At 45.7% G+C, this 27,920-nt stretch overlaps 1 protein-coding gene across 8 annotated transcripts; it reads left to right on the top strand.

Annotated features, from left to right (window-relative positions):
- SLX4 (SLX4 structure-specific endonuclease subunit) lies at nt 1–27,920 on the top strand. Of its 8 annotated transcripts, none has more exons than XM_085075040.1 (16): nt 1–145; nt 5,273–5,375; nt 7,179–7,795; nt 8,656–8,895; nt 9,663–9,837; nt 10,856–11,071; nt 12,026–12,240; nt 13,720–14,033; nt 15,518–15,800; nt 17,099–17,187; nt 19,655–19,801; nt 20,658–20,827; nt 21,636–24,100; nt 25,016–25,118; nt 25,331–25,783; nt 26,388–27,920. In XM_085075040.1, the coding sequence occupies exons 3-16, from the start codon at nt 7,429–7,431 to the stop codon at nt 26,746–26,748; spliced, it is 5,598 nt and encodes a 1,865-aa protein (XP_084931166.1). In that variant the 5' UTR covers nt 1–145; nt 5,273–5,375; nt 7,179–7,428; the 3' UTR covers nt 26,749–27,920. The 8 variants fall into 8 exon arrangements, with proteins under 8 accessions (XP_084931166.1, XP_084931165.1, XP_084931164.1 ...); XM_085075039.1 differs by having other exon boundaries at nt 7,084–7,795; XM_085075038.1 differs by having other exon boundaries at nt 7,030–7,795.

Here is a 27,920-nt window from a genome sequence, read left to right as displayed (position 1 = left end):
GCCGGCCCTGCGCATGCGCACCGATCCAGCGGCGAGGTGAGGGACACGGCTGGCACCCCGCGCATGCGCTCCGGCCGCGCACCGGGGCTCCCCGCCGTGGCGGTGGGGCGCGGGCACGGCTGCCAGCCCGGGCCGCGGCGGACAGGTCGGTGGGCGGCAGGGCGGGGGCGCCAGGCCCGGCCAGGGCAGGGACGGGCGGCCGGGCGGGAGAGGAACGCTGACAGCGGCGGCTGGCGGGCGGGTGGCAGTGACGTCATTACGTCCGCGCCTTGAGCGCGACGCGGCGCCACCTGGTGGCGGGAGGCGGTGGCGTTGGACCCCGGGGTTGGCATCACGCCAGACATGACATCACTAGTATGACGTCATCCACATGACGTCATCAGCTCCATCGCCCGTCCCGAGCAGCGCAGGGCGGTCCCTGTGGGGCTGAGGGGAGCGCAGGCCGCGGGAGTGCAGCCCAGGGCAGCGCCTGGGGCAGACAGTGCTGAAGGGTGAACCTCCATCCTCGGTGTTAGCGTGGCGTCACCGAGGCAAAAGTTCAGGGATAAAGCAGAGGCAGAGCAGTTCAGGGTGAGCAGAGGATGTCAGGGTTCCAGCAGGCGCTGACAGCCGGTAGGATTCGTTGGAAACATTTAACGTGCAGAGCGTCAAAGCAGTGCTACTGATGTGTCTGTTGCTGCTTCGTTAGCAACGTGGAATTTTGTCTGTTGTTTCCAGGCTGAGGGGCACGAGGAGCAGCAAATCCAGAAGGGTGAAGAGGGACTTTGGATAAGAGCCTTGACTCACAGCACAAGGGGGGATGGCTCCACACTGCCCGAGGGCAGGGACAGATGGGATATTGGGATGGAATTGTTCCCTGTGAGGGTGGGGAGGCCCTGGCACAGGGTGCCCAGAGAAGCTGTGGCTGCCCCTGGATCCCTGCAAGTGTCCAAGGCCAGGTTGGATGGGGCTTGGAGCAACCTGGAATAGTGGAAGATGTCCCTGCCCATGAAAGGTGTCTCTGCCCATGGCAGGGGGTTGGAATGAGATGAGCCTTTTGGTGTCTTCCATCCCAATCCATTCCATAATTCTGTGATGTGGACCTGCCTCGAAGGGAGGCTGTCCACTGCCTTACTGACAGCACTTGGTCCCTGATCCTGCAGAAACAGAGGTGTTTATTTTAATCATACAGGTTTTAGATAAAGCTAAAACTACAGCTAGGCAAAACCAGTTTGACTCCAGTAAAGCCCAAAGACAGTGACATTGTCTGTGGCTCAGTCTTTTGGCTCTGTATGAACTCTCAAAAAACACAGGCTGGGTACAGCCCCTGTTTTGACTACAGAAAAGGTCCTTATGTGCTTGGTTTTCCTGCCTGCTCAAAATCCTGTTCTTCATCTCTCTCCTGGTCCCTTCTTTCCCCTTCGATTTTGGTGTTTGGATTAGAACAGTTTTCTGGATACCAGTATGAGTGTGATAGAGGCAGACTGGAAACAGAAAGCAGAAGAATTGTTACCGCAAGTTTTATGTTTGGAAGAAAATGGACCTCAAGTTCTTTTGAGCCTTTGCTTTTCCCACTGGGTCAATTTTCATTACATGCAGAGTGTTGTGGGGTTCACTGTAGTTCTCGTGTGTGATTTTAGTTGAGAAGACAGCAAGTTACTAATTTTTACAGATTAATGAAGTGTTAGTGTAAAAGATGCACCATCAGACCACCTGAAGACACCTTTTCAAAATGTGCATCTTCTTATTTCGGAGAACTCAAGATACTTAGTTTAATTTCACTTTGTATTTGGATTCAACATAATCACAAATCAGAAGACACGATTTTGGGGAAAAAATCACTAGAACTGATCTTAAGTGAATGTGCCCTTCAGAATAACACTGTCTTCTTGGAAAGAAATGGCTTGAATGTTTAACATGGGAGTGTTCTTACCTGTCTTTATTTTCACTTTTCCATGAATTATTCAGTTTGTTTTCTTGCCACAAATACCACTGACTGCTCCATTCTTGATCTACAGAATGACAGAGTTGGTTGGCATGGTCACATTTATCACTGTTGAGGCTGTCAGACACCTGGGACAAGGCCACGTTGTGGTTTGGAAGAATGGTGGGCTGTGCAATGGTTCCCTTTTTTGACAGCTTGATCCTGGTGGTTGGTGTCTCTCCCAGCTCATTTCCTAAGCTAAAGAACAGAAAAACAGGACAGGCAGAGAGTTAATCTCTGTGGGGTGGTACTAGAAATGTAAGTGCTCAATGACAGCTGTTCACAGCTGCATTTTGTGACTTACCTAGCTACGTTTTAATAACTTTAAATGCCTTGTATTGATTTTGTAGGATTTTAATTAATCATTTTGTCCCTTGATACTCCTTTAATGGTTTATAGAAGAATTACCCCTCTGATAACACAGAGAGCTCTCATTAAGTAGGTATTAGCTGAATGTAGGTCTGGGTTTTTATAAACTCTGTTGATTTGGCTTAATTTTATTATCCTTCTTTATTCATCAATTCCCATGTAAGCCATTTCTTTATCAGCCTGATGTTGAGCTCAGTCTGCAAGATGGGTGTTTACTTCCCCAATTGTCCTTTTTGAAAAATCACAGTGACTTCTGCTTGCAAGTGATCTCATTCTGTTGACAGAAACACCTTCAGCAGCTGCTTTTCGGTGTGCTTTGGATTGCGCCTAAAATAGGCTGCTTTCAGCACCATCAGGAGATGGATATTATAGGAATATTTCGTATTTTCAGGATTAACAGTTCCACAGTTTAATTTAGTGGCCTTGGTAGGTTTTTCTTCGTGGTTTCCATGTACACCAAGAAAGATCTTTTTTGAAAGTCCTTAACTTTTTCTGACAAGGTAAATTTTACCTCCTCGATTTAATACATTTAATTGTTTATATTCATTGTTTATATTCGTTGTTTATATTCAGTGCAATCCAATTCAATCACCATGATATTATTTTACATCTTTGTGTTTATCATCACTCTGATTACTTTCCTCTCTCTGAAAACCAAGTGAGTTCTTAGCAAGTATTTTTCTCTTTATTGATTTTTGGGGCCTCTACTGAAATATTTTTATTCAGTCCTTAATATCAATTGTATTTCTCTCTTAATAAATTGTTGTTGTTTTCAGTCAAATCAGTTTGAATTTTGCATCACCAGCTGCCTCTCTGTGATTTGTGTGCTGCTGTGTTTGCATACAACCAGGAGCATTTGCACCTGAGCGACCGTTAGTTTTTATTTTTCTCTTGACTTCCCCTTTATCCTTCCAGAGGAGGTGTAGAGTGAATTTTCTGTTCTGGAGACGTGTTGGTAGAAGGACATTTTGTTGTGTAAGTAATGATTTAAAATTCCTTTCTGAAATGTGGTAGATTTTTTAGTGACTCTGAAATGCTTTGCCATATGAACAAGGTGCTGGCAGGAGGAGGTGTAGGCTTGAGCAGAAATGTGAGGACTGAAGAGATATCAGGTATGGAAGTGGGTGGTGCCAGGTGGACACTGCTGCTGATCCCTGCTAAGATTGCTCCTTGGAATCTCGGTATGATTTTGCTACCTATCATTTCCTTGCTTATAGAGATTTGAGTTAATTTCTCATTTCCTGTTTTCCACATCTAGTTTTGTTGTCCTTTTCTGGCACAGGGAAGCTGGCAGAGATCAGGACGAGAGAGTTGTACCTGCTTTGGATTCTTGTTTTGCACTTATATTCTCTCCTCACAGAACAAGCCCTGCAGTCCTCAGTGTTCAATTTTTTGCACTTCTGCAACCACAGAGACTCTGCACTGTACAGATGCAATGTCATGTCTTTATAAAGTATTGATAAAGGTGTTGGCTAATGCAGGAACCTGCAGAGAACAGGCTCTAGTGCAGAATCCCTAAAAGCATGGAGGATAATGTGCTTTTTCAGAAGTCATGCTATTGACATGTAAATTCTTCTCCATCAGGTACCTTTTGTTACAGGATTTGGTCTGGAAGAATCCCTAGGGACCTCTTCCTGGTGTGTTTGCCACAACAAACACTGCAGAAATTCTTTTCCTTTGCAGTATTTGGTCTGGCTTGACTGGAAGTTTTGTCACCAACCTTCAGGTCTTTGGGCCGCAGCTTCCACCAAAGGAGAAGAAGGTGATGAAACTTCCAGTGCTGTCCCAGCATGGTACATCCCATCATCCTGCTGCTGCCAGCACCCTGTAATTAGCAGCCTGGGGTCATACAGGCCCTGGCAATTAGCTAATTTCTGAAGACTGAGGTGAAGATGGAGGAGGGGGTGGGGAAGAAATGTGGCCTCCTTTGGACTTACTGCAAGTCCATGTCCTTCTTGTGCTGGGAACCCCAGACAATAACACAGGTTTTGGTTTTGCCTCACTTTCTAGTGTTAAATAATCCCATTTCCCTTAGCATTTCTTGTGAAAAACAAGAAGTTGCTTCCAAGGCACTTTCCTGGTTTTGGAAGTAGAAAGTGAATTTTTCTTTAAAGATGAGGAATTGAGGAGGAGATGTGCTGAGGCACCACTGTGGGGCTCAGGAGGGGAGAAAGTATCTGCTGGGTACAAGTTGTTGAGGCCTGCCTAGCACTGATGGACTGTTGTAGCCACGGTGATGACATATTCTTGGAGGCTGAAATGGCAGGAAAATTGTTCCTGGAACAGACAGTTTAAAGCAGCAAGTGAGCAGGCCCAAATGTTGTACTTGAGAGCTCAGAAGACAGAATGTCAAGTGGTTGGACTGCTAGTGAAAATACACTCTCAGGGGTTAAAAGAAAGGCTGCTCCAAAATGTGGGAGGATAACAGATCTTTTACCTGTTTGGGGATTTTAAGGGTTTTATGATTTTAGCTAAGTAATTACAAGGCAGCAAATACAAGGCATACAATAGGTGCATACTTTTAAATCATAGAATCACAGAATAATTTGAGTTGGAAGGGAATTTAAAGATCATCTCATTCCACCTCCTATGGTGGGCAGAGACACCTTCCACTAGACCAGGGTGCTCCAAGCCCCAGTACCCAACCTGGCCTTGAACACTTCCAGGGGTCCAGGGACAGCCACAGCTTCTCTGGACAGCCTGTGCCAGCATCTCAATACCCTCACAGCCAAGAATGTCTTCCCAATATCCCACCTAACCCTGTCCTCTGTCAGGGTGAAGCCATTTCCCCTTGTGCTGTGATTCCAGGCCCTTGTCCAAAGTCCCTCTCCAGCTATTTCATAGCTTCCCTTTCAGGTACCTATTGAACTGGTGGAAATGATCATCAAGAGAAGTCAGTACAAAATACACTAAATACATTCTTTTCCCTCCATTTTCCAGGTTCCATCTTGGATTCTTACTGGTCCTGTTTTGCACCATTTTGCTGATCCATGTTTAGTTGAAGGGCACAGCTGAGTTATAGATTTGGCATCTCAGCAAATAGGTAAGTGATGCTGATTATTTTATTTGTGATTTGTTGAGTCCTAAGTCTTCCAAAATAAATTGAATGTTATACTGAAAGAAATTATTTTCAAAGCCATTACTTTTTGAGCTCAATAAACTGGTACCAAAGCTGGCTGTTAGAGGCAGCAATAGCAGCAATTTCAGAAATACTGGGATGTTGAATGGAACAGGAACCTGTGCAGGTCTGGAAGGGGAGGAGTAACACAGATAAATTCTTAGTTTTGCATCACATGTGTTCTAATCTGATCTGCCTGGGGCTCTGAACATTGATAGCAAATGCAAAATTGCTGATCTGTTTCAAAGTTTAATATGAGGAACTCACCATAAATAATCGAGCAGTACAGATGTGTCTGTGAGAGGTATTTAAAGCCATATAGGATGTGAGATTTGGGATTTCTCCACGTGCTGTCTCCTCCTTAGAAGAAAATGGTCCATTTACAGTGATAACTACACCAGTGTTCTGTCCAGGAAAAGTACATTTGGGAGCTGGCTACATAAAACTTCAGTTTCTCTCTAACAGAAAATTACTCCAAGATTCACAGCAAAATCATCTGCTGGTCTGGAAGCCTGAGTTTAAAATAAATAAATCCATTGACATCTGTAATTGCTTATAGGAAAGGCTGACCCATGGAAGTGTGTAACCAGCATTCCTCAGCCTCTCATGTCTGCAGCCAAGCCATTTGAGAAAACAATCTTCCATGTGTTTTTCCTGCCTTTTGAGTCTTTCTGTGCCCAAAGCTATACTGGAGTAACTGGACCACAGCAGCTGCCATTCCAAGTGAAACACTCTGGTTTAGGTTTGGAAGAAATAGATTTTGGGAGCAATATAAACCCCCTGGTAAAATAGCTAGAGCCATCATGAACTCAGGACTAGGAAGAAGAGGACAATGAAAATATGTAAGGATAGAGCTCTAGTTTTAATGTTGCCTGGGAGCTGATGTCATTTCCATCTGGACATTGTACCCAGTGGTGTTCCAGGTAACCCCTGCCTAGTACTGCTGTTCTTGCTGTAGCTGAAAAGATTAGGTAACTCATTTAAAAATACCATTTATTTAGTCTGTTTACCTTGTGTATGTGACAGCAGTTTGTGAAACATGGTCACTGCCATAGTTTATTGAGTACTCGGGGGAAGAATTCAGCATGAGGAGGAGAGCTAATCCTAAGTGAGCAACTGTGGAAGTAAGAGGAGAGAAAAGGTGAACAAGTTTAATGGAATTGTTCTCTGACTTGTCCCAAAACCCCTTCTGAAATGCCGGAAACTCCATTTATTTACTTCTCAAAATGAGTCTGGGCTCTCCTCTCTGGAACTGCACTGTCTCAAAGCAAAATTTAACACTCCAGAATCACTGCTTGAGCTGAAGGATGTTTTTTTTCCTACTATATTCACCTGTCTTGTGCTATATAAGTTGGAATGTGTATAACAAAAGGACAGTCCAAATCCAGAGCTCTAAGACAAAAGCCTACCCCATATCAGATACCTGTTTTAAAATTTTTCCTCTCCTTTACTAATGTGGCTTGGGCATGTTTGTAGTACAATTACAGGGACAGTGTTTGGGGTCAATATGTGCTGTTTCTAATCTTAGTATTTCATGCAAATTCTCTTCTCTTTCAGCAATTTACACTTTGTCCCACAGTGCATCTGCCTGTACCATCCTGCATGACCACCTGCTTTTCTTTCTTTGTTTAAGGGCTTTCATAAATGTCTCTCTGAAGCTCTGTAGCTTATCATGATGATCCTACACATGCTCTGCACAAACTGAGGGGCTTAATCTATGGTCCACAGTCTTCTGAAGAATCAGCTTGTGAAAGCAGGTGGGGTACTTGGAGAGAAAGCATGCTCTGCTGAATATGAATTTAGTGTGGAAGAATGAACTGTTGGAAGTGCCCACTCTTTCTGGGGACCTTGTTGGAGTCTGGAGAATGGACATCTCTGAGGTGCTGGAAGGGCTGATGCAAATCTGAACTGATTCTGGTGTCTCCCCCACACTCCAGTCCTCCCAGTGTTCGTAGGCCACAGCATTACTGGAAAGCCAATGGATGAACAGGACAATGATTTTAAAGAGTTGTGGGCAAATATTTTGAGTAAGGCAAAGAAAAAGGCTGGGGATGCTGAGGCATCAAAGAAGGTTCAGAACAGGTCAAAGAGCACCACAACACGAAGCAAATTAAGAAGAGGCAAAGCTGCTGCTAAGAGCCAAACCCATCATCCCTTACCAGCAGTGAAGGAGACAAACTTGCCTCAAGATTTGGGTCCAAAGGAGCAAACACTGGTGCATGAAGAAGATAGTGATGCTACAGCCTGTAGTGGTGAGACTGCACAAGGGGATGGAGCAAGAAGCCCTCTTCCTACCAGCCAGCTGAGCACGGGGACCACTGAGTGTAGCCAGAGGCCTCTGACAGGTGAGTGAACTAAAATCGTTCAAACAGAAGCTAGGCCAAGACTGAAAAGACTCTGTAGCTCAGTGAAGGTCTTGAGAAATCCATCGGGACGGGACACCCAACAGCACTGATGGAAGCAGGCTTGCACTCTGTGTTTCCACCTACACTTATAGGGGTTTAATCTAGGAGTGTGTTGTGTGCTGCAGGCAGGCAGATGTCCCTCAGTAAGGTGAAGCCTTGGTACAAAGTGATGTGTTGGCCAGTCATTACCCACTGTTTTTTGCAGCATCAGAACTGTGAAAAACACTCTTAGATTATCAGGAAGCAAGCTCAGACTACACTGAGGTGCTTTTTCATTCAGGGCTTCATTGTATAGTGACATATAGTGTCACTGGATGTTGTCCAGGGCAAAAATATGAATGAGTCAAGAAAGGTGTTGGATTAATTCATAAAGGATTAGTCCTTCAGTAGCTGTTAAACAAGATGGCCAGAATGCAGTCACCAGTGATGGAAGTCCTTAAACTGATAAATTAGATCAGTCAGGCATGGGACATTGTGTGGTGGGAGTGCTGTGAGAGCAGGGCTCTGGGACTGCCTACCTAGTCCTCGCTGGTGATTTTCAGGCAAGGCCTCCCTTAATGTTCCTTTGTCTAAAGGGAATACAAAGGTGTCTAAACTCCCCTGTAGCACAGAAGCCTGATGCTGTTACTGTGGTTATTGGGTATAAAGTTATGTAATATTTTAACAAATTCACTTCTCTAAGAATGGCTGTTGCAGAGCTGGGCATGGCCCAGGCTGCTGTCAGGGAAGGGCCTCCAAATACTCTCAGTGTGTGTTTAAAACTGTCTGGTAAAACTGTCTGGTGTTTTCTCCCCCTCTAGTTAATCCTCCAAGTGGCTGTTCCCAGACTACTTTACCCTTCCTTCCTGCCACACCTCCAGGAACCTGCTCCTCACCCACCCCAAAGGTGCGTGTGGCAGAGCTGGTGGTGGAGAGAATGCAGCAGTTCAAGAGGGTGGCACCTGAGCAGCTGAAACACAGCTCGGATGGGAGTGTGCCAAAGGCTGCAGCCAGTGGAGATTTCCCTGCTGGAAGCCAGCAGCAGGACCCTCCTGAGGATGGTACGTTTCTCCTCTTGGCTCTGGTACATGCGGAATGAGTGGCTGGTGAGAATGGTTGCCTGAGGAGCAGTCCTAGATCCCAGGGCTTTGTTCCCAGCTGGCCTAGTAGCTTGGTGTGCAAATCACTCCAGATCTCTGAGAAAACTTTGTTAAAGGATTATCCGTACTTCTTTCCTAGCTCTTCTCTGCAGCTGAATTAACCTCATGTAAATTCTAGAGGAATAATTTTTATTTTGGAAACAAGTTGAAATTCCAACAGGATCAGTGAACTTGATCATACTTCTCTTGGGACAGTGTTAGGCAGCTCTTAGGTAGCCCCATCTTTCATAGATCTCTAGGCACTCTCTGAGGTGATATGTTCTATGCAGATAAATTGAATTCATAGTCATTTTACTTTTGTTGATTCCTTATAAATCAAGTCCCTTTTGGTTCTGTATGGACATGAAGATGTGCTGTGTATTTGATGTATAAAATTCCATATTCTTGCTTGAAACTTCAGCCAGACAGACCCTTTATTGTCTCTGACATGTGATACACTGTGAGGAAATAGCCACCTCCTGCTCCTGGGCTGGTGCAGTCTTGGAGTGTTTGAAGGGAGCAGGTTGTACCTTTCCTCGTGAGAGATCAGATGTGAAGATGCAAGAGAAAAAGATTGCAACTTGTGTGTGTCTTAGTTTAATAAGCCAGTAATGACAAGTCCAACAGCTTCTCACCTTCCATACACTATTTAGTTTTCCATCTTAGATCATCTCTGCCTTCTTTGCCAGATACCTACCATCTCCCATCCATGGAACACGACGGTGCTCTGGCTTTGGCTCTCCAGCAGGAATCCAAGGAGGAAGCCCTGGCAAGTCTGGAGGATGCAGGGTTGTTTTTCTGTCAGATCTGCCAGAAGGATCTCACAGCCATGAACACACTGCGGCGAGAGCAGCACGTCAACAGGTGAAACACCAGCAGTATCTGTCCTTTCCATCCAGTCCCCCACAGGCTCCTCACTCAGCCCAAGCCATGGAAAAATGCAGGAGCAGGAGCAGGGATTCTGTATAATGGCCTTGACCTTTATGGCTTAAATTAACAAGTCATTTTGAAGTGAAAGTAGAGGCTGATTGTCTTGCCCTGCAGGACTTCTGCATGTGTGTGGCCCGGCTGATGCTTCTTTCATCAGCAGTGTGGCAGAGGAGCTGCCATTGTAAAGGAACTTGTGATCCTATTAATGATGTCTCCCTAATGCAAATGTTGAGATCTGATTTCAGCCAACAAAGTCATATTTGCTGTTTTGCTAAAATTCATCTAAGGTCATCTGGTGTGCCACTGTATCTGAGCTGTTTGCTGATGGAAAGGCCATATGATTCAGAAAGATGACTCAATTGAAATTATTGCCCTTAATTCAACAGTTTCCTTAGTGGTAAATATCAAACACTATATCTTATGTACAGACAGCGCTTTGGAAATTAAAACTCTGTGCTTCTCTGTTGAGAAAGTATCAGAAACAGCACATTTGAATGATCACAAATTCTTAATTCAAGCTCTTTCAGAAAGCAGGAGTGATGTAAATTGTCCAGTCCTATATCGTGTTGCTGAGTGGCACTCACTGGTCAGGCTTGTCTGCACCTGCAGCTTTCAAGGTGTTACTGTTGTTTCTGTTTTCACACATCTAGTGCTGCTTGAGAGGACTGAGGCTGGACCTCAGTGACAGTATGCCAGAAATGCTTTTTGGAGTCAGGCTTTCTGAACTGTTAATATGTAATCATGCTTTTAATATGCCTCTGAGACCATAATCTCCATGTAACTGTTCCATGCCACATTTATCACAGTGGTGTGCGCATAGTTCTTGTTTCTTTAGGGGATGTTCCTGGTTGTTACAGATATTAGAAGTGATTGTGCTTTCTGTTATTATTCTTAAATCTTAGTGTGGACACTTTCAAAGTCTCCATAGGTAAGCTTTGCCTTTTTCTCCCAGGTGTCTGGATGAGATGGAAAAAACACAGCTGTCATCCTCCAGCAAACCAGTAGTCCCTGAATGTCCCATCTGTGGGAAGCAGTTCCAAACGCCACAGAGCCGAGTCAATCACCTGAAACGCTGTGCTGTGGAGATGGATGTGCCTCCTAATCTGCTTCTTCAGGCAGTGCAGTTGCAGGTGGCCACGCTTGGTGATACAGCTCTTCAGTGTCCCAGGTAAGCTGGTAGGAAAAAAACAAGATGTTGATTGCTTCCTTTGGCTGAGAGGTGTTAGAGCTGGTGATGGACAGTAAATGCAAGGCTGACTCACACACTGAGGGGGCTTAAGCCCAGAGCAGGTCAAGTAGACCTGGTACCAGGTGAGGAGGATGTGGCAGTCAGAGAAATCATCTTAATTTCCGTCAGAAGAGGTCAGGTGGTGGATGACTTTAAAAGCCAGCAGGCAGGAGCAAAGTGGGGAGTAAATAACCTTCCAGTGGTTTGTCAGAATGATTTGTGCTCGGTGAGGCAATTGGTCAGTAAAGTTGAATGATGTTTTTGAGGTTATTGAGCAAGCCACAGAGTACAAGTGTGAAGCCTTTCCTGAGATCTGTGGTGCCAGATCCTCAGCTCATGGCTGTCCTGGAAATGTGCTTTCACCCCGAGCCAAAGAGGAAGCAGATGTGATGTGTTGGAATGTGCTTGGTGCAGAACTGCATCTGATCACTTGGATTTGAGCAGACTCTTCAGAGTGCAGCAAGTGGTGCCTGAGTGAATTTGTAGAGGGACACATAAGTCCTGTTGTGCCAAAGAAGGACCATTGCCTGTTCCCTGTGGAAGCAAAGGAGTGGGAAAGCATTTCCTGGTGATCTGGTTTTCTCCCTGCTTTAACTTGTTTGTTCCCCTTTGGTAGAAAAAATCATTCAAGGTAGAGATAGCAGATGCTTACATCTGTGCTGTGGTCTTGTTCTTACCATCCCAAAATAAGACCTCTTTAAATTGCTGTTGGTTCCATGAATGATAAGAAATCCTTTGCTCTCTACTAGGAAAGAAAGTACTGAGTGGTTTTGGTTATGCTTGATATGGGAATCTCTCTGAGTAAATGGAGCAGCTGCTCTGGAGTGCTCAGTGTTTGTTGTCTCTGATCCAGTCACATTAACTGGAGCCTCCTGCTGCATTCTTGGATTTCAGCAATCAGCCCAGCAGGGCAAAGCGGAAAGGCCTCTCCAACGAGGACTCGAAGAAAACACAGAAGAGGGCCAAAATGGAGCCTAAGGATGAAGATTTGCAGGTTGCCATGGCAATGTCACGCTCTCTGTTGGAGCAAGAAAAGCAGGAACAAGCAAAATCAGTTACAAATGTGAAACCAGTGGCTGCTTTCCCAATCAAATGGAAGCCAGGATCAGGTATGTGTTACAGCGAGTTAGTGTCTGAGGCTGTGTTATTGCAGGAGTAATGTGGCTGCTCTCCACCAAAGCTTGGATACAGAAAGGATGACAGCCCTGTTTCTGGTTTATTTAAGCTGTCAGAGCTTCAGCAATGTGCAGTATCCACACACAGTCAAGAGTGGCTGCAGGATGTCCATGGGTTTCAGTAAAATCCCTTAGTAATCTTGTGCTTTTTTTCACTGATTCGTTGTTTTGAATCTGTAAAATATTCTTAAGCTGTGGTTTCTTGTAAATTGTGGAAGCAAGAGGAAACAACATGAAAAGATGACTGATTGTTATTTCTCCTGTAGCAGATTTTTTTCCTATTCCTCCTAGATTAATGCAACTTTTTCATCATTAACTCATATAATTTTGTCCTTTCTGCAGTGGACATGTGTGTCCAATACATGCTGCTGAGCAGGTTCCTCGCTATGCCAGTGTCCAGAAGGGTTTAGAAAGGCAGACAACTGCTGGGGTGAGAGCTGTACAGAGGGGATACTTCACTCTTCACAAACCTGCTCAGGTCTGCTCCACCCCATAAGTATTCCCAGTTGCATTTGGGGTTGGGCATTAGTAAGGCAAAGGTAGAAAGACACAGGATTTCCAAATGAAAGCTGCCCAGCATTTGTGTGACCTGTGGTTTGCTATCAGCCATGACTGGAACACAAGAAAAGGAGTCCTTCGTGGATTTGTTGGTGGTTTTCCCTGCCTTTGTTGTGCAGCACTGCCATGCTGGCACCATTCCATGGGGCTGGGAGGCTGCATGGCTACCAGTGACTTCCATAATGATGAGATTTGGTAGAGATGTGAAGGCCCCCAAAATGCAGCAGAGCAGTGTGAGGAGGAGTCAGTCTTCTCCAGAGTGTATTTCTCCTACAAGGGCAATGTCAGGTTTTGGACTACCTGCACAGTCTTAAGTGTTCTCATGACTCTTGGTCATCACTGACTGCGATGAGGGGAAGCGAGACCACCGACTCAATATGAGCGATAAGCAAGCTTCAGTTTATTTTTCAGCGAGCGTGGTTTATATATTGTTACAATTGCTTAGGCACTATTTCATTGGCTAAATACAAAAGATACAATTCAAATTCCACTGTTGCTATTTCTGGATACTTCGAATTCCTTTCAACTACAAGTTCCCAATGGTACTTTCTGTGGTACTTTCCCCAAAAGCCCCAAGGTCTGTCCTTGGGCTCCTGTCCTGTCAGCATAAGTTGCTCTTATCCTGTCTGCACGACTTACATTTGTCTCGCTACTGTGGCCTAGATGGCCTAAAAGGCCTACTTAGGCTGCTCCTGGTTCTGCTCACACAACATTTAAGACCTCCAGAGAGTCATGGCCGAAATTCTGTAACCATTGTGTGACAACTGACTACAGCACTGAAGAATCTGCTGTGTTGATCTCCCCTGCCCTGTGTGTTCAGCTGTTTATTTATCTGGGTTCCTTTTCTTTTTAAAGAGAAAAAAAGGCGTAGAAAAGGCCCCACTGCCCCTCCACCACTGCTGCTCCAGGACCCGGAGAAGGTCCGCAAGAGGATCCAGGAGCGAGTGGCTATGCTGCTGACAGAAGAGGTGGAATTCCCTCCCACCCCTCAGCTGCCCATCAGTAGGATTTTGGAGGATGAATCTGGAAAAGCAAGCTGGCTCATGCCATTGTCCAAAGCCAAGGAGTGCTTTTTGTGGAAGATCAGTGCTCTGACAGGACCCTGTGACCCTGAATTATTCTACACTGCAGCCTTAACCCCTCCAATTGTTCCCTGGAAGCCTGTGCAGGTGGGTGCTCTATTGTCCTTGCTCTGATTTATGTGTGCCCTAGTTCTTTATACTTTTCCTGTATCCCTTTTGTTTCTTCATTTCGAATGTAAATAAGTGATCCCTTCTCTCTGCACCCTTGCTGTCAGTGACCTGTTCTGTCCTGGTCTTGCACAGTCAGATTTGAGGACCTTGAAATTTCATTTCTGCCTTTTGGAGATGAGAACAAGGCTCATGTTACCATGATTTTTTAGCTTTCAGAAAATAAAAGGGATGGGAACAGAGAGTACTGAGTGAAGGGATTTGATCCTGCCTATTGTGGCATTAGTTCGTACATGTTTACAGCAGCTTTACTCTTGTTTTTTTACTTGGCACTTCTCTCTGGTCATTTCTAGTGTGAGCTTTGCCCATGTTGCACTCAGCAAGGACTGGGGGGAAAAGTTTAAACTGAAACCTGGTATTTGCTAGCACAGAGGAGGTGGGAGTGCCTGGAGTTGCACAGCAAGCCATTTACATTCAGGCTTTCCTTGTGCATCCCACTGCCTCCTGGTGCCTGTGAGCTTTGATCCAGGTCTCAGTTCCACTCTTTCATTTTGTTTCCACCTGAATCTGCCTCTTCCAATACTCTGTATTTTTATAAAAAGTGCCCACATAAACAGACAAAACTCTTTTAGTCTCTTTTCTCCAAGAAGGATATCACTTCCTTCCCTCTTTCTTCCCTTGAAGAAGTATTTGGTGCTTCTGTTCAGAAACTACTGTGCAAATATAGGAGCTTTATTTAATACTTCTTCCCTAGTCAAAGCCCAATGTTTCTCTGGCTTGTTGCAGGTTGAGGCTGGAGAGGAGGAACTCCATTCTAGGAAGTTTTGACCTTTGATTCAAGCCAAAAACTGCCAGAGAAGTTTAAAAATTAAAAGCAGGAAGGTCTTTAAAATCGTGGCAAGAGTGTGTTTTTCCTTTGATTATTTCCATTCACAGAAATAGCTGAACCATTTTTACTTAGAAACAAAAAAGCAAAATTCTTTTTTTGGGAAACAGAGACCAAACCTGGAAAATATCCACTCCAAGGTGAAAGTTTGATGTAGTTACGCGTAACTGCAAAAGCATTTCAGAACTCAGAACAGAAGCACCTGGAGAGCTTCAGCTGTGGCTTTTGCCAGGAACTCCAGTTATAATGTAATATTTAGATGTTGGATTGGGAGCATTATCCTCATCCTTTCTCCCTGCTTGGCAGTTGCTTGCACAGGCATGCTCCTGAAGAAACCAAATTTTCTGAATTTGTCATCCTAGTTTTCTTTCTTCTGTTCAGAGCTGTTTTATTTCTGGAGAGTCCTTCATAAAGCTGCAGAGAGCTGTTCCTCAGAATCCCCTGTACCTGGGAAATGCTCTGTGATCCTTCACAGATGTTTCAGGAGTATGAAGTAGAGACTGTACTCAGAGCTCTGCAAATACATAAAACAAGACCTCATTTACTGGTATCTTTTTTTGCCTCCTCATTTGATCAGAATAAGCCAGAGAAGAACCTTCGGCCATCAGTAGGATCTCATCAGCCACAAGTATCCCAGCAAACTCAGCCTGACCTCAGTTCTCAGGAACCCACTTGCACAAAGATTGGAGGCCAAACTTCTGATGAATCCAAGCCAGGCCCCGAAGGAGATGGGCAGTTTTTATCCCCAAGCCAGAAGGATGTTCAGACCCTGCAGGCCCTGGTGGAGTTGGCTGGGGAAGGACTCACCCTTACTCAGTGGAACCTTGATACTGGCCATGTTCAAGCAGCAGAGCAGCCAGGTGAGTTCTGGAAGCTTTGTGAGCCCTGCCTCTGGTTCCTTCAGCTGCACAGAGCCAGACTTGGGCTGGGCTGAGTCAGAGAGCCATGGCAGCACCCATAGGTTGTTGGTGTTAATCCAAGAGGTGATATTGTAGGGGCACATTTTCCTGCAATAAGATGCATGTACAATCACCTTGATAGTTCTGCAATGATTCAAAATCCCAGCTTTTAAGAGAACTCCTGGACGGCAGATACTATATTTGATTTTAAAATTAAAGATATCAAAGCATTTTCTGCCAGAAGGGAGCCTGGATGTGTTCAGCAGTTGGAGCAAAATCTTCATTCCTGCTTATCTTGGACATAGAAGAGAGCTGGAGAGGGACTTTTCACAAGGACATATAGGACAAGGGAGATTGGCTTAAAACTGAAGGAGGGTATATTTAGATTAGATACTGGGAAGAAATTCTTCCCTATGAGGGTAGTGAGGCCCTGCCACAGGTTGCCCAGGGAAGCTGTGGCTGCCCCTGAGTCCCTGGAAGTGTTCAAAGCCAGGTTGGACATTGGGGCATGGAGCAACTTGGAATAGTGGAAGGTGACCCTGCCCATGGCAAGGGGTGGAACTGGATGGGCTTTAAAGTCTCTTCCAACCCCAAGCAGTCTGTGATTCCATTATTTACATTATTGTAAATGTGAAGCAGTCTGTGATTCCATTATTCACAGAGTGATTCACTGGACAGCTGTCTGTTATGTACACTGTCTTTTCAGGTCTTGAGACAGTCTGATGAGAGAGGTGCACAAGAGAGATGATTATGTGTTGGACATCGATTACACAAACCTGGAGTTTAACTGTGCCTAACAACACCTGGAATTCCTCTGTGGGCAACTCTCTAATGTCCTCAGTCAGAGTTGCATGTGGTGCACAACTGCACATTTCATGGGCAATGATATCTCTAAAGTGGCTCCTCAGCAGAATCTATTGTGTCTCCTGTTCATCTGTGAAAGGGAACATGGTTCCTAAGCTCACCTGTCTGCATTTACACTTGGATATAATATTCCTCACTTTCCCTGCTGAACTGCAGCAAATGATCCCTGGGCCTTTCATGTATGTAAATAATAGTGGAATGGCGCTTGGGTACCCACAGCCTGTCACAGCCCAGAGCCAAACCCTGCAAAAAGGCATGAGGGAGAGGTTGAGCCTTCAGCCCAGCCAGCCTGGTCTTCGCAGCTTTCCCAGCAAGGATCCTGTTAGGAGTTTGTAGATCATTCTGTCTCACAAGGAAGTTGTATGTGATTTGTGATGTGCATTTTCTTCCCTGAGGAGAAGAGCTGACTCCCAGTGATCCTCCACATAGTGGCTTTGTGCCCCCATCCAAGGAGAAGAGCCTCCTCAGGAGCAGCAGTAAAAGAGTAAGGATAACCATTTTTTTCCTCTCTTTATATATTCATCTATAACAATAAAAAAGCTGTTGCATTTGTGCAATTCAAAGAAGTGTGCAATGTTTCCCATTCCTTTCTGTGTAAACAGAGTTGCTTAAGATTCACCATGAAGATTCATTATGGACACAGGTGAGATCAGCACACCTAGGGTGTTCCATCAATGCCCACAAGAGCACAGATGATTTTTTTATCAAACCTGTGGTGCTCTGTAGATGCCATCTTACCCCATGTGCACCAGAGGGTGTAATTCTCCATGAATGGATGGAGTTTTGTTCAATTGAAGTTCATACAAAATAAAACTAACTCATCTTCTCACCAAGTTCGTCCACTTTGTCTGATGAAACTGACTATCTTTTGTTTGATGTTAAATAATTGTGCCGTGAAAGGAAGTATATTTTGGTGCTAGATAAATTTTAATGCCCTGACAAGATACTTTCATATTGTGCTTAAAGGATTAAGATAATTCTAAAAGGAAACCATTCCTTGAGGTGGGAATCAGTATTAAACTTGAGCATCCCAGCTACTTATTATAGAAGCTCTAGATATTCTTTGGGGATATTAAAAAAATTATCCTTAGCAGGAAAAAAGTCTTGTTTGTTTTGTTTTTCTATTAAACTAGAGGTCTCGAGCAGTACACAAACTGTTCTCACACTTGTTAAAACTCAGTTGCTCCCAGCAAAACCAGTATGGTCATTTATTCAGATTCAGTTTGATTTCATGATAGTTTTCCTGAGCAAATGAAGTGTTGCTGAAGAGCTGGATTGCCAGTGAGAGAGACTTGTGCTTTATAGGAGCACAAACAGTGTAAGCACATAGAGCAAATGCACCCATTGCACTGGTAACACATGCCCCATGCTGAAGGCCCTTGGTCGCATCAGTGGGGTCCAATCTCAGTGGTCTCCTCAGCAGGAAAGACTATTCTGGTATGCTCTCCAAACACAGCCCAGCTGTCTTCTGGCCAGTTTCTTTGCCTTGCACAGAGGATGGAGCAGACAGGTTTCTGGCCTTGTTTAATTTCCCCATTCTTGATTGATAATTTTAGCATCAGCAGGAAAGCTGTTCTGGGCTCGCTGCCTGGAACATCGCATCAGGAGCCTGTGTTTGCTGGCATCCCCAGAGCTGCCTCACAGGTATCCCACCTGCCAAGAATAAGAAAGCAAGAAGAATCAGTTTAGTTTCCAGACTGAGTTTCCTGTCTTCCCTTTGGAGATCAGTCCACAGTATTGCCACAACATGCAGAATGTTCCCTAGCCCACCTATGAAGGCTGGGAGAAGCGTTCCGGTGTGTGCTGGTAATTCCTGCTGGCTGGAGTGAGTTGAAAGGTTGGCTCTCCACAGCCCACTGCTAATGTAGAAACCTGCTAAGAAAATAAAGATCTGTGTTGTTCCAGGTGGAACTGCATCTCCTGCAGATGTTCACTGGAATAAAATTTGCAGTTCCTCAGCTCTGCAGTAGGTTTGAAAAGTACAAGGTCAGTGATTAGGGTGTTAACCATAAACTGGTTTCTGCATACAATCAAGCAGTCTCTCAACCCAGCCATGAGCTGAGGGTGTTTAACACTTCCCTGAAGCACTCCAGAGTCACCTCCAGGGCTGCAGCACTAGGAGAGATCTGAGTCTTCAGGAGATTGCTTGGGAGCAGCTCCAGAGGATCTGTCTTGCTATCCTTGCTGTCTTCAGCAGCATACCCCAAGCCTGACCTTGCCATCACCATAACCAGCCACAGGTAACCCAGCCCTACCCAAAATTCTAGCAAGGGTTCTGGAATTATAATAAAAGTTGTGTTTCTTTTTTAAAATGGAGTGGAACTTTCAAAAGAGGTTTCAGTGGCATGCTCATAAATTCCTTTGAACTGGATGACTACATTTGTTTTATTTTATGGGAGCCCCTTGTTGCAGGGCTGCTCTTCTCAGCTGTCATTGCTAGACAGTGGAAAGAGAAGAAGGGCTCATTACCCCCTCTTGAGTCATCCTCTTTCTTCTCACCCTAATTATAGTGAATTGAGTTCAAGTCTGTTGAAGTGGAAGTTACAGTTTCCTAAAAACGCGGTGGGAGGCAGTAGATCAAGAGGCCAGCTATAGGCTGTGGCTAGACCACAGCCGGAAACGTGTGGTACAGATCTGAGGGTGATAATGTGCTGTGATACGAGTACAGCAGAATACAGCATTACTGCCCTTTCTCCACAATGGCCAGGCTGTGAAAACGTAGAGGAAAACAAAGCAGGAATGTCTGTTAAACTTGTCTGCTTGTTCTGTGGGAGACCTGAAGTTCATAAAGGTGATGGTTATCTGTTTTCAGGAGGCAGAGGTGATGTGTCCAGGCTGGGGCCCACAGCTCAGCAGTGCTAATAAACTGGGTTACTCCCTTCGTATTTTTCAGGGAAAGTGTCTGACAACTGTAACCTAACACCTGTCTTTATGTTCCTTTGGTGTCCTAGTCCTCTCTCAGAGTGCTGGCTCAAGATTTTGGTGCCATGGTCAACAACCCCCACCTGAGTGATGTCCAGTTCCAGGTGGACAGTGGGGATGTCCTCTACGCCCACCTGTTCGTGTTGTACTCACGGTGTCCAGCGGCGGCTCAGGCTGTAAGTGCTGGTGGCATTCCTGAGAGCCCAGGCTGCCCCTCCCACAGCCAGCCAGTGCCCCAAGCCAGCACAGAGCACTGCTGGGTTTAATGGCAACTGCCTCTGCACCTGCAGTGGTTTTTCAGCTTAGGAAACCATAACAGATTCTGACAAAGTGGTGAAAGATGTGGTACTTTATTGAGGTACTTAATGGGGAGTCAAGGATCCTTGCATTCCACCCATGAGCAATGAAGGAAGCTTCCCAAGTACTTCTTGCACTTGAATTTTTGTTCCTGTTCAAGCACAGCCTGTTTTGTCCATCTTGGTGTGTCCTGTCTGTCACCCAGGCTGGGAAGTGTGAGCAAAGAGTAGTAAGATTCTGGGAAGTACTTTAAAATAATCTACACAGAGGTTTTGTCACTCTTGCTTTGGAGGTATCTGCACTGACTTCTTTTTGCAAGGCTGGTGAAGGAGTTCTTTTGTTCCCAGAGCATTTTAGGTTGAATAGCTTCCAGCCTGCTCTTGTGCAGCTTCCAGGTAAATTCAAAACAGACCAGATGAAACTCCCTTATAAGAGGTGTAGATAACTCTGGAAATTGTGCTCTGGGAAGTCATTTGATTCCAAAACTAAGTGGATAACTCTAAGACCACCTTTTACATGTGTGACTAAGATAAGTAGTTGAAGTCCATCACAGTTTACAGCTGTAGGGTCAGGAAGGACATGGCCTGTCCATACAGAGCTCTGCGTAACTCCCCCACCGCGGCATCCTGGTCCTGCAGTAGGGCATGGGCAAATGGAAGTAGCTAGTGGGAACAAGGATCAGTGTAGGTGTTGTGTTGCTTTATTAGCAAACAGACTTTGCTTTCTCTGCCCTAGGTGCACAGCGAGGGGTTGGTGGTGGAGGAGGATGGGGCTGCGCCGACACGCCGGGTGCTGCTGAGCGATGTGTCAGCCGAGGCTGTGGGAGCTTTCCTGCGGTACCTCTATGCTGCTGACACCAACATCCCTGCTGGGCTGTGGCCCCAGCTGCAGGCTCTGGCTGCCAGGTATGTATCCTGAGCATGTGTTGGATCCCCTCAGGCTTTCAGCCACACAGATGCCAGTTTGAGATCTTCTGTTGGAGTTTTAGCAGCTTACAAATTCCGTGGTCCTCTGCTACATCTTAAATGAAACTCGCATGTAAGGACATCCTGCCCTCAGCTTTTCCACCCATGTGAGAGTTTCTACGTTCAGTATGTGCTCAACAGCCTTTGGCTGAACATTTTGTCTTAGGATGTCTGTTGGCAGCTGATGTTGAAGATGATGAGCACAACTTCTGTATGTGATTCTCACTTCATCTGATCAACACTAGCACAATGTATTGGATTCTCAGACTTTAAAGTCTGTCAGCCATGTCAGCCATGCTCTCACTCATGGTCCTAGGCATGCACTAAGAGCTTGAAACAGGAGCAGTTGCTGAGATGGGGGAGGGGACATGGGGTGTGCCACATGTATGTAGAAAGTTGCTCTGTGACTCCAAAAAGCCAGAAATCTTGCACATGGCAGATATTATCCAGCCCCAACCATTCCATGGGGCTTTCCCATTGCCCATGGGTGAGGGCATTTAGTGTAATCATGTAGCTGTTAAGTCTCAAACACGGAAAAGGAAGAATGTGCCTGATACTTTCATGTGAGTGGCACCTGGAAAAGGGTATTTGAAATTTTAGGAGAGTACTGGATCTTGCACATCTTAGGAAACTCAACTCAGCATCCTCATGTAAATTCCTTACAAAGCTCACAAAAGTGATCTGACAGCCAAATTACGAATAAAATACTGGAGGGGGAAATACTAATGTTACTACTGTATCCTTGCAGGTTTGGTGTGAGGGAACTGATGGCAGAATGTGAAAACAATGCTAGAGAGAGCCAGGTGTCTTCTGGAGTGGATTCAGAAGATGATCTTATCTCTGTGAGGGATGATGAAGATTTTGAGGACAGAGCTGAGACCTTCCATGACCTCTTGAAGTCAGTGTGGGTGGGTGAAGATGAGGAAGAAGTAGATGTGGTGAACCTTGAGTGCCAGAAGGAAGATGACAATGAGGTGGGTGAACAGGAGCTGGAAGAAATCTACGAGTTTGCTGCAACTCAGAGAAAGATGGCTCAGGGGGAAAGAGAGGTGAGTGAAGGAGCACACTACAGCATCTACAGTGACACTGAGGCAGCCCAAGGTACAAACCAGCAACCTGAGGAGGAAGAGGTAAAGAGACTTGAACCTGCTTCAGTAAGCAACAGCCTCAAAGATCTGAGGGATGGCAACGGCATGGAAAGATCTGAATGTGACTTGTCTGCTCAAGAAGAGAAGATGCGGAATATAAATAGGTGCAAGAGCATGAATGATCCACAGACCACTATTGTGCCTCACCACAGTGAACCTCAGAAATGGGATGGAGCATCTCATGGTGCTAATGAAGGAGGGGCTGTTGGGGAATGTGAGTGTGTGAAGGATTCCAAATTGCCTCAGGTCTCACGTGACAAGGCAGATCACTGTGAAGAGCACTTTCCTGGTTTCCAAGGTGATACTAATTTAAATGACAGCTATGAACGTTTGTTTTCTGCCTCTCAGGGGGATCACTATGAGCCTTCCCCAGTGAAAGAAGTTACCAGAGAATCAGGAAAGTCCCCTAGTGAAAAACATGTTGATCTTAATGATTCACTTCTGTTCAGGAAGTCACAGAAAGACTGCTGTCCATGTAAGAATGGTTTTTGTGGGAGTCCAAGTCACCAGTCTTATGTGTCCCTTTTTCCTGCTCTTGGCTTTTCACCTGCATCTCCAAAATCAGAGGGAAAGTTCACCAGGGAACATGTTTCAACACCAAAGCAAAACAAAAAGGAGAAATCATTCCCATCTGATGAAATACACTCCCAGAAAGCCAAGGAGATGGGTGCTGCATCAAGAAACAAGATCACAGTTTCTCCAGCAGAGCTTCCTCACAGTGAATCAAACAAGCACACACTTGTCCCAGTGTTGTCATCACCAGGCAGGACTCAGGATGCTGCAGCTCAGGGGATCCATGAGGGTGACGCTATTGTTTTGTCTTCTGATGATGATGAAATGGAGTTGCAAAAAGACAAGAAGTTGCCGGCGTCCATCTCTGCTCTGAAGAAAATGGAAATCCCTGGGCACCTGAAGTGTACAGACATAAAACAAGGTCCTGAGATACCAAAACTTGACCATAACTCATCAGTCCCTGAAACAGAGCAGAGATCAGCCCAGGTCTCGTGTAGCAATAAAGACACAGTGTGTGTACGTGGTGATGTAAAGTTGTCCTCTGAATTTTCTCTCAGCAGACAAACTGGTGCTTGTATAGAGACCAAACAGAGTCCAAACCCAAGCCCTGGGAAAAGGCTCAGTCATGAAAAGGCTCAGTCTCCAGGGACAGATAGCTCCTGGCTTGTGCCAGGAACACCAGTTTTGAGCAGAAGCAGAAGCTTCTCAACACAGACTCAGGTCACAAGTATTAATTCTTTAAAGGGTCCAGGATCTAAATGCAGCACAAAGAATTTAGCAGCAGGTAATAGTCACCATGAAATGACTGGAAATTTAATAAAAGTTCATGAAACAACATTGTCAAACAAACATTTGCCTATGGAGAGCTCAGCCAGTGAAAGGAGCCCACCCAGCAGCCCAGCAGCAGGATCCTTTTTCAAAAACTCCCTTCCAGTTTCTCCAGTGGATCTAGTTCTCCTCTCCCCTTGCCACACCAACACAGAAAGCAAATGTGCCAATATCTCAGGTTTACCCACATCAGTGCCTCCATGCCAGGAGCAGCCGCTGGAAGATAAAACAAACATCAGTGTGGTTGAGCTGGAGGACAGTGACAGGGAATTAAGTCTGCCTTCTCTGGGAAGCAGTGTCCTGCTGTGTGAGGAGCCCCCAGTCCCTGGTGATGACTGCTGGCATGTTGAGTATCTGTCACCAGTCAGAGGTGACAGCCACAGCTCTGGCCAGGTAAGCCATGCAAAGACCAGCATGGCCAGCAGCCCCAGCCCTGGCTCTTGGCAGGAGCAGGGGGAGAGCCCAGTCCAGGTGCAGGGAATTAAGGGCAGCACCCCTCTCCGAGGAAGTCCTGCTGGCAGGAGAACAACTTTGCACTGCCCTGAGAAGAGCCCTATTGAGCCATGTTCATCAGTGGGCAGCAGAGCCAGTTACCTGGACTCCAAAATCTGGGATGACTGGAATGGAGAAGAGAAGGAAGATGAATTGCCAGAGATCATTCCTCTGTCTCAAAGGCTGGCAGCTGCAGCAGGGGCTGCTCAGACGGATCCTGTCAAGACTCCTGGTGAGAGCTTGTATTGATACTAGATTTATTGGACTAAGTTAAACTGGTTTTTAATTTTAGTGCTTATCTTACCTGTGGTTCACTTGACGCTCTGAAAGAGTCTTTGGGCCTTCTGATGCAAAGCAGTTGGCAGGGCCAGGCACAAAGAAGGTGCAGTCATTTGTTGTGGGAAAGAGTCTGTCTAGGTGTGGGATTCCTGGAGCGTAGCCGTGTGTGTCTTGTTGTCACCAGTCCTTTGGTAGTGACAGTACTCCTTGCAGAAGCTGTGGGTACTTGGAGAGAGAAAAACCAACCAAAACAGAACAAAACACAGCCTCCAGCCTGCCTACCAGTGATAGATGTAATTGATGTCACAATAATTAATTAAATATACTATTAATTATGCCATACTAAATTATTAGTTTAAGGGGTGTTTAGAGCACAATGGGTGAGACTGGCTGTGCTTCACAGTATCAGTAAACTGGTATCATTAAATCAGTATCTAACTCCAGACCCCAGTAACTTGATTTGCTCAATTTTTTGTGCATCAAGTCTTCATTATGAAATTTCCTTCCTGGGAGAAGAACCACTGCACAGAATTCAGTCAACATGGTTTTAGAAAGTAACTCCTTTCTAAATGTTGTTTGTTCTAACAAAGCCCTAAATGGCCTCATTTTCAGATAGGACATATGCTCCAATTTAAGCTGTTGTCTGATATAAAGTCAATGAAAACCAAGTATCCTGATTGAGGGGGGAAACAGTGTTGACTATTCTGTGCAATATGAAGCTGAGTAATAACTAAAGCAGCTTATAACAAAGTAGCTGCTGTTAAACAATTATTAGATAATACTAGATTTCTGCCACTAAGAGAAGTTACCAGCCATTTAAAGTCCATTCTGTACTGATTCTCATGACAGTAATTTCACTGTGCTGCAGAACCTTCCTGTCAGGAGAAGGACAGGTCCTCCAATACTCCAGTGACACCCATGCCAGCTTATTCCATCATGGAGACTCCACAGCTGAAGAAGGAACTGAGCAGGTAAGCATTGCCTCGCCCAGATGGCTCTCTGTGAGAGGAACCTGCTGGCAGATAGTATGAAAGAAGAGGAACCATGGTGAAGCTCCAGCATGTGCTTTCTGAGGTCACATCACACTTTTCTAGCTGCACTTCCTTGCCTGAACCTCTCACTGAGCTGTGACAGTGGAAAGTGCAGTGTTATTGTATCCTAAACTCCCACCTCTCTCTTTCAGATTTGGTGTCCGTGCTCTCCCAAAACGCCAGATGGTGTTGAAGCTGAAGGAGATATTCCAGTACACTCACAGGGATGGGGACTCTGACTTTGAGGATGAAATCCCCTATTCCCAGCCTCTCCCACAGAAGTCCCCAGCCAAACGGCTGAGGCAGCCCAAGGCAGGGGCAGCTGCGGGCAGGAATCGTGCCAGCGCCCCCCGGGCTATGGGCAAGAGGAAGCAGCTTGCCAAGGCTTCTGCAGTGCTCCCTAGGGATAAGGCTGGTGGTGCATCCCATGGAACAGGCTGTGACGCACCGAAGGAGGGAACTAAAGTGACACATCACCCAGAAGGAGCCAAAGAGCAGGAAAGGCCATGTGTGTCCCTGGCAGCTGATGGCAAGGAGATCCCAGCATCCCAGGAGTCAGCAGGTTCTTCTGTGGATGGAAGTGACATCTCCTTTGGTTCACAGAGGTGAGGCAGTGAAATCTGAGACAAAACACTCAGTGGTGCAGGACAGAGATGAGGTATGAATGAGACAAACAGAGTTGTGTGTCCCTGTGGCCTACAGTGGCCCTGCCACCTCCTTGAGTGTGTCACATGGAGGTCAGCACACTCCTACAGAAGACATAGGCTTTGGATTTTCAGTCTAATTCCCACTGAACTATTCTCAGAACATAAAAGGGCTGCTTATGATGAAGGCCCAAATCTGGTATACCTGGTCTGCAGGTCAATGACACAGAGCACTCCATGCTGCCTGAGAACCTGCAGCTGGAGTTGGGAGAGGATGGCACAGACCCCTTGGCAGGGCATGCCAGAAGGGAAGGGCCAGGAGCCAGAACTTCCATACAGATCTGGGCTGGGTGAGCAGGACCAGCACTGTCCTGGCTGGGATGGGAAGTTTGCAGAAGCCCTGCCATGTTCTTCTTCATTCATTTGTGGGAGCTGGTAATGCAGGGTCTGTGATCCCACAGAGGGAAGTCATAAGGGTTCACCATCAGAGATTTGGGGAGCTCTGGGCCTGTCCTTGTTGGCCTGTTCTTTCTTTGACCTCTGGTCTGTTTCTTCCTGCCTTTAGTTCCTTTGTGAATGGATTTGAAACCTGTGCTTTTGCATCTGAGGAGGAGGAAGAGGAGTTTCCAGCGTCTCAAGCAGCAGCTCGCGAGCAGGAAAAGCTGGAGGCAGTAAAGTGCTACATCCGCTCAAACACGGCCCTGTACAACAGGATTCTCTTCTATGAGCCCATTGAGCTGGCTGATCTGCATGCAGAACTCAAACAGAATGGCATTAAAATTTCCAAGGCCAAGCTGCTGGACTTTCTGGATTCTCAGTGCATCACAACTACCATGGCCAGAGCCCGGAAAGAGATGCAACAGAAAAGGAAGGAGAGCGGAAAACAGAGAAGGCGATACCGAGTGAAGCCCACTCCTCCCCCCTGAAAACTGTGTACATGGAGGCCTTGCTGCCAAGCTGGAAAGCCCGTTCCCAGCTGGTGCTCCAGCAGGAGGCAATGGGTGGAGCACTGCTGCTCCTCGTGGCCAGGTGACATCCCGGAGAGCAGGCCTGAGCTACACTCCCATTGCCAGCCCTCTGCTCTGATTGCATAAACCCCTCATGGCTGCCCTGCCTTCAGCACACAGCTCACCTGGGGCCTCTTTGCACCCAGTTTGATTCTTGTGCCTTTTCTTTCCATTTTTCTGATAGATTTTAGGTCCTCAACTTTTTCTTTGTGCTGGTGCTTTCCTCAGTGACACTTGCCAGGACCTATTCCCTGGATTTGAGCTGTGAAATGTTTCACCCTTCATGTTCCAGGAGTCAATCCACTCTGTCAAGCACTGCCTGTTTACACCCCTGTGACTTCCATCTTCACTTCTTCAGCACAGTTCACACTGCTGATTTTTAAGGCAGGGAATGCTGTGGAGATGTCTAGAAGGCTTTTTTTCTGTCCTTGGTTCACTTGGCAATCTCTACTAAAATTTCAAAATCTGTGTTTCTGAAGTAGCTTCAGAATAAGGGAGGGGTTTGTTCTGTTCCCTTTGTGACACTTCCCAAAAGTGCCCCTGACACCTGATGTCATGGGAAAGACCTTTTGATGGGAAAATGCAGTGGGATGTGTCCATTTGCCCAGAGGTTGTGTGTTAAAATCATTCTGCTCCATTTGCTGAGCACCCCTTTCCCTGCTCGGGGTGGCCTGAGTGTGTCCCAAGCAAAGATGTCTTTAAGAAAATATTTAAGTGAGCACTGGAACTTTTCAGCACTTCTCACACCCTGAGCTAAACCTGCTGCTTGGATCAGTCCAATTTCCAAACTGGATGGATCCCAGTTGTACAGTGGGATTCTGGGGGAAGTCTGGGACCCTAAATAGTCATGATTTACACACTGACTTTCACAACAACTTCTGACTTTTGTGTGTTACGGAATTTCTGAGTGTTCAGACTCACTAAAAAAAATGGACACAACACAAAAGACAGCAGATTTCTGGATGTCTTTAAATATGTAAGACATACAAATTCTTTTATATTTTTGATACATTATTTGCTTTTTATTTACATTATATAAAATAAAAAAAATAAAACCAGTCCATTCCAATAAGGAACAGTAAAGACAGCAA

The sequence above is a fragment of the Lichenostomus cassidix genome, chromosome 14 (genome assembly GCF_008360975.1).
Source record: "Lichenostomus cassidix isolate B80296 chromosome 14, HeHo_3.0, whole genome shotgun sequence".
In the NCBI taxonomy this organism is placed as follows: Eukaryota; Metazoa; Chordata; class Aves; order Passeriformes; family Meliphagidae; genus Lichenostomus; species Lichenostomus cassidix.
The sequence above is the reverse complement of the archived record's forward strand: the minus strand, read 5'-3'. Positions and strand labels throughout refer to the sequence as shown.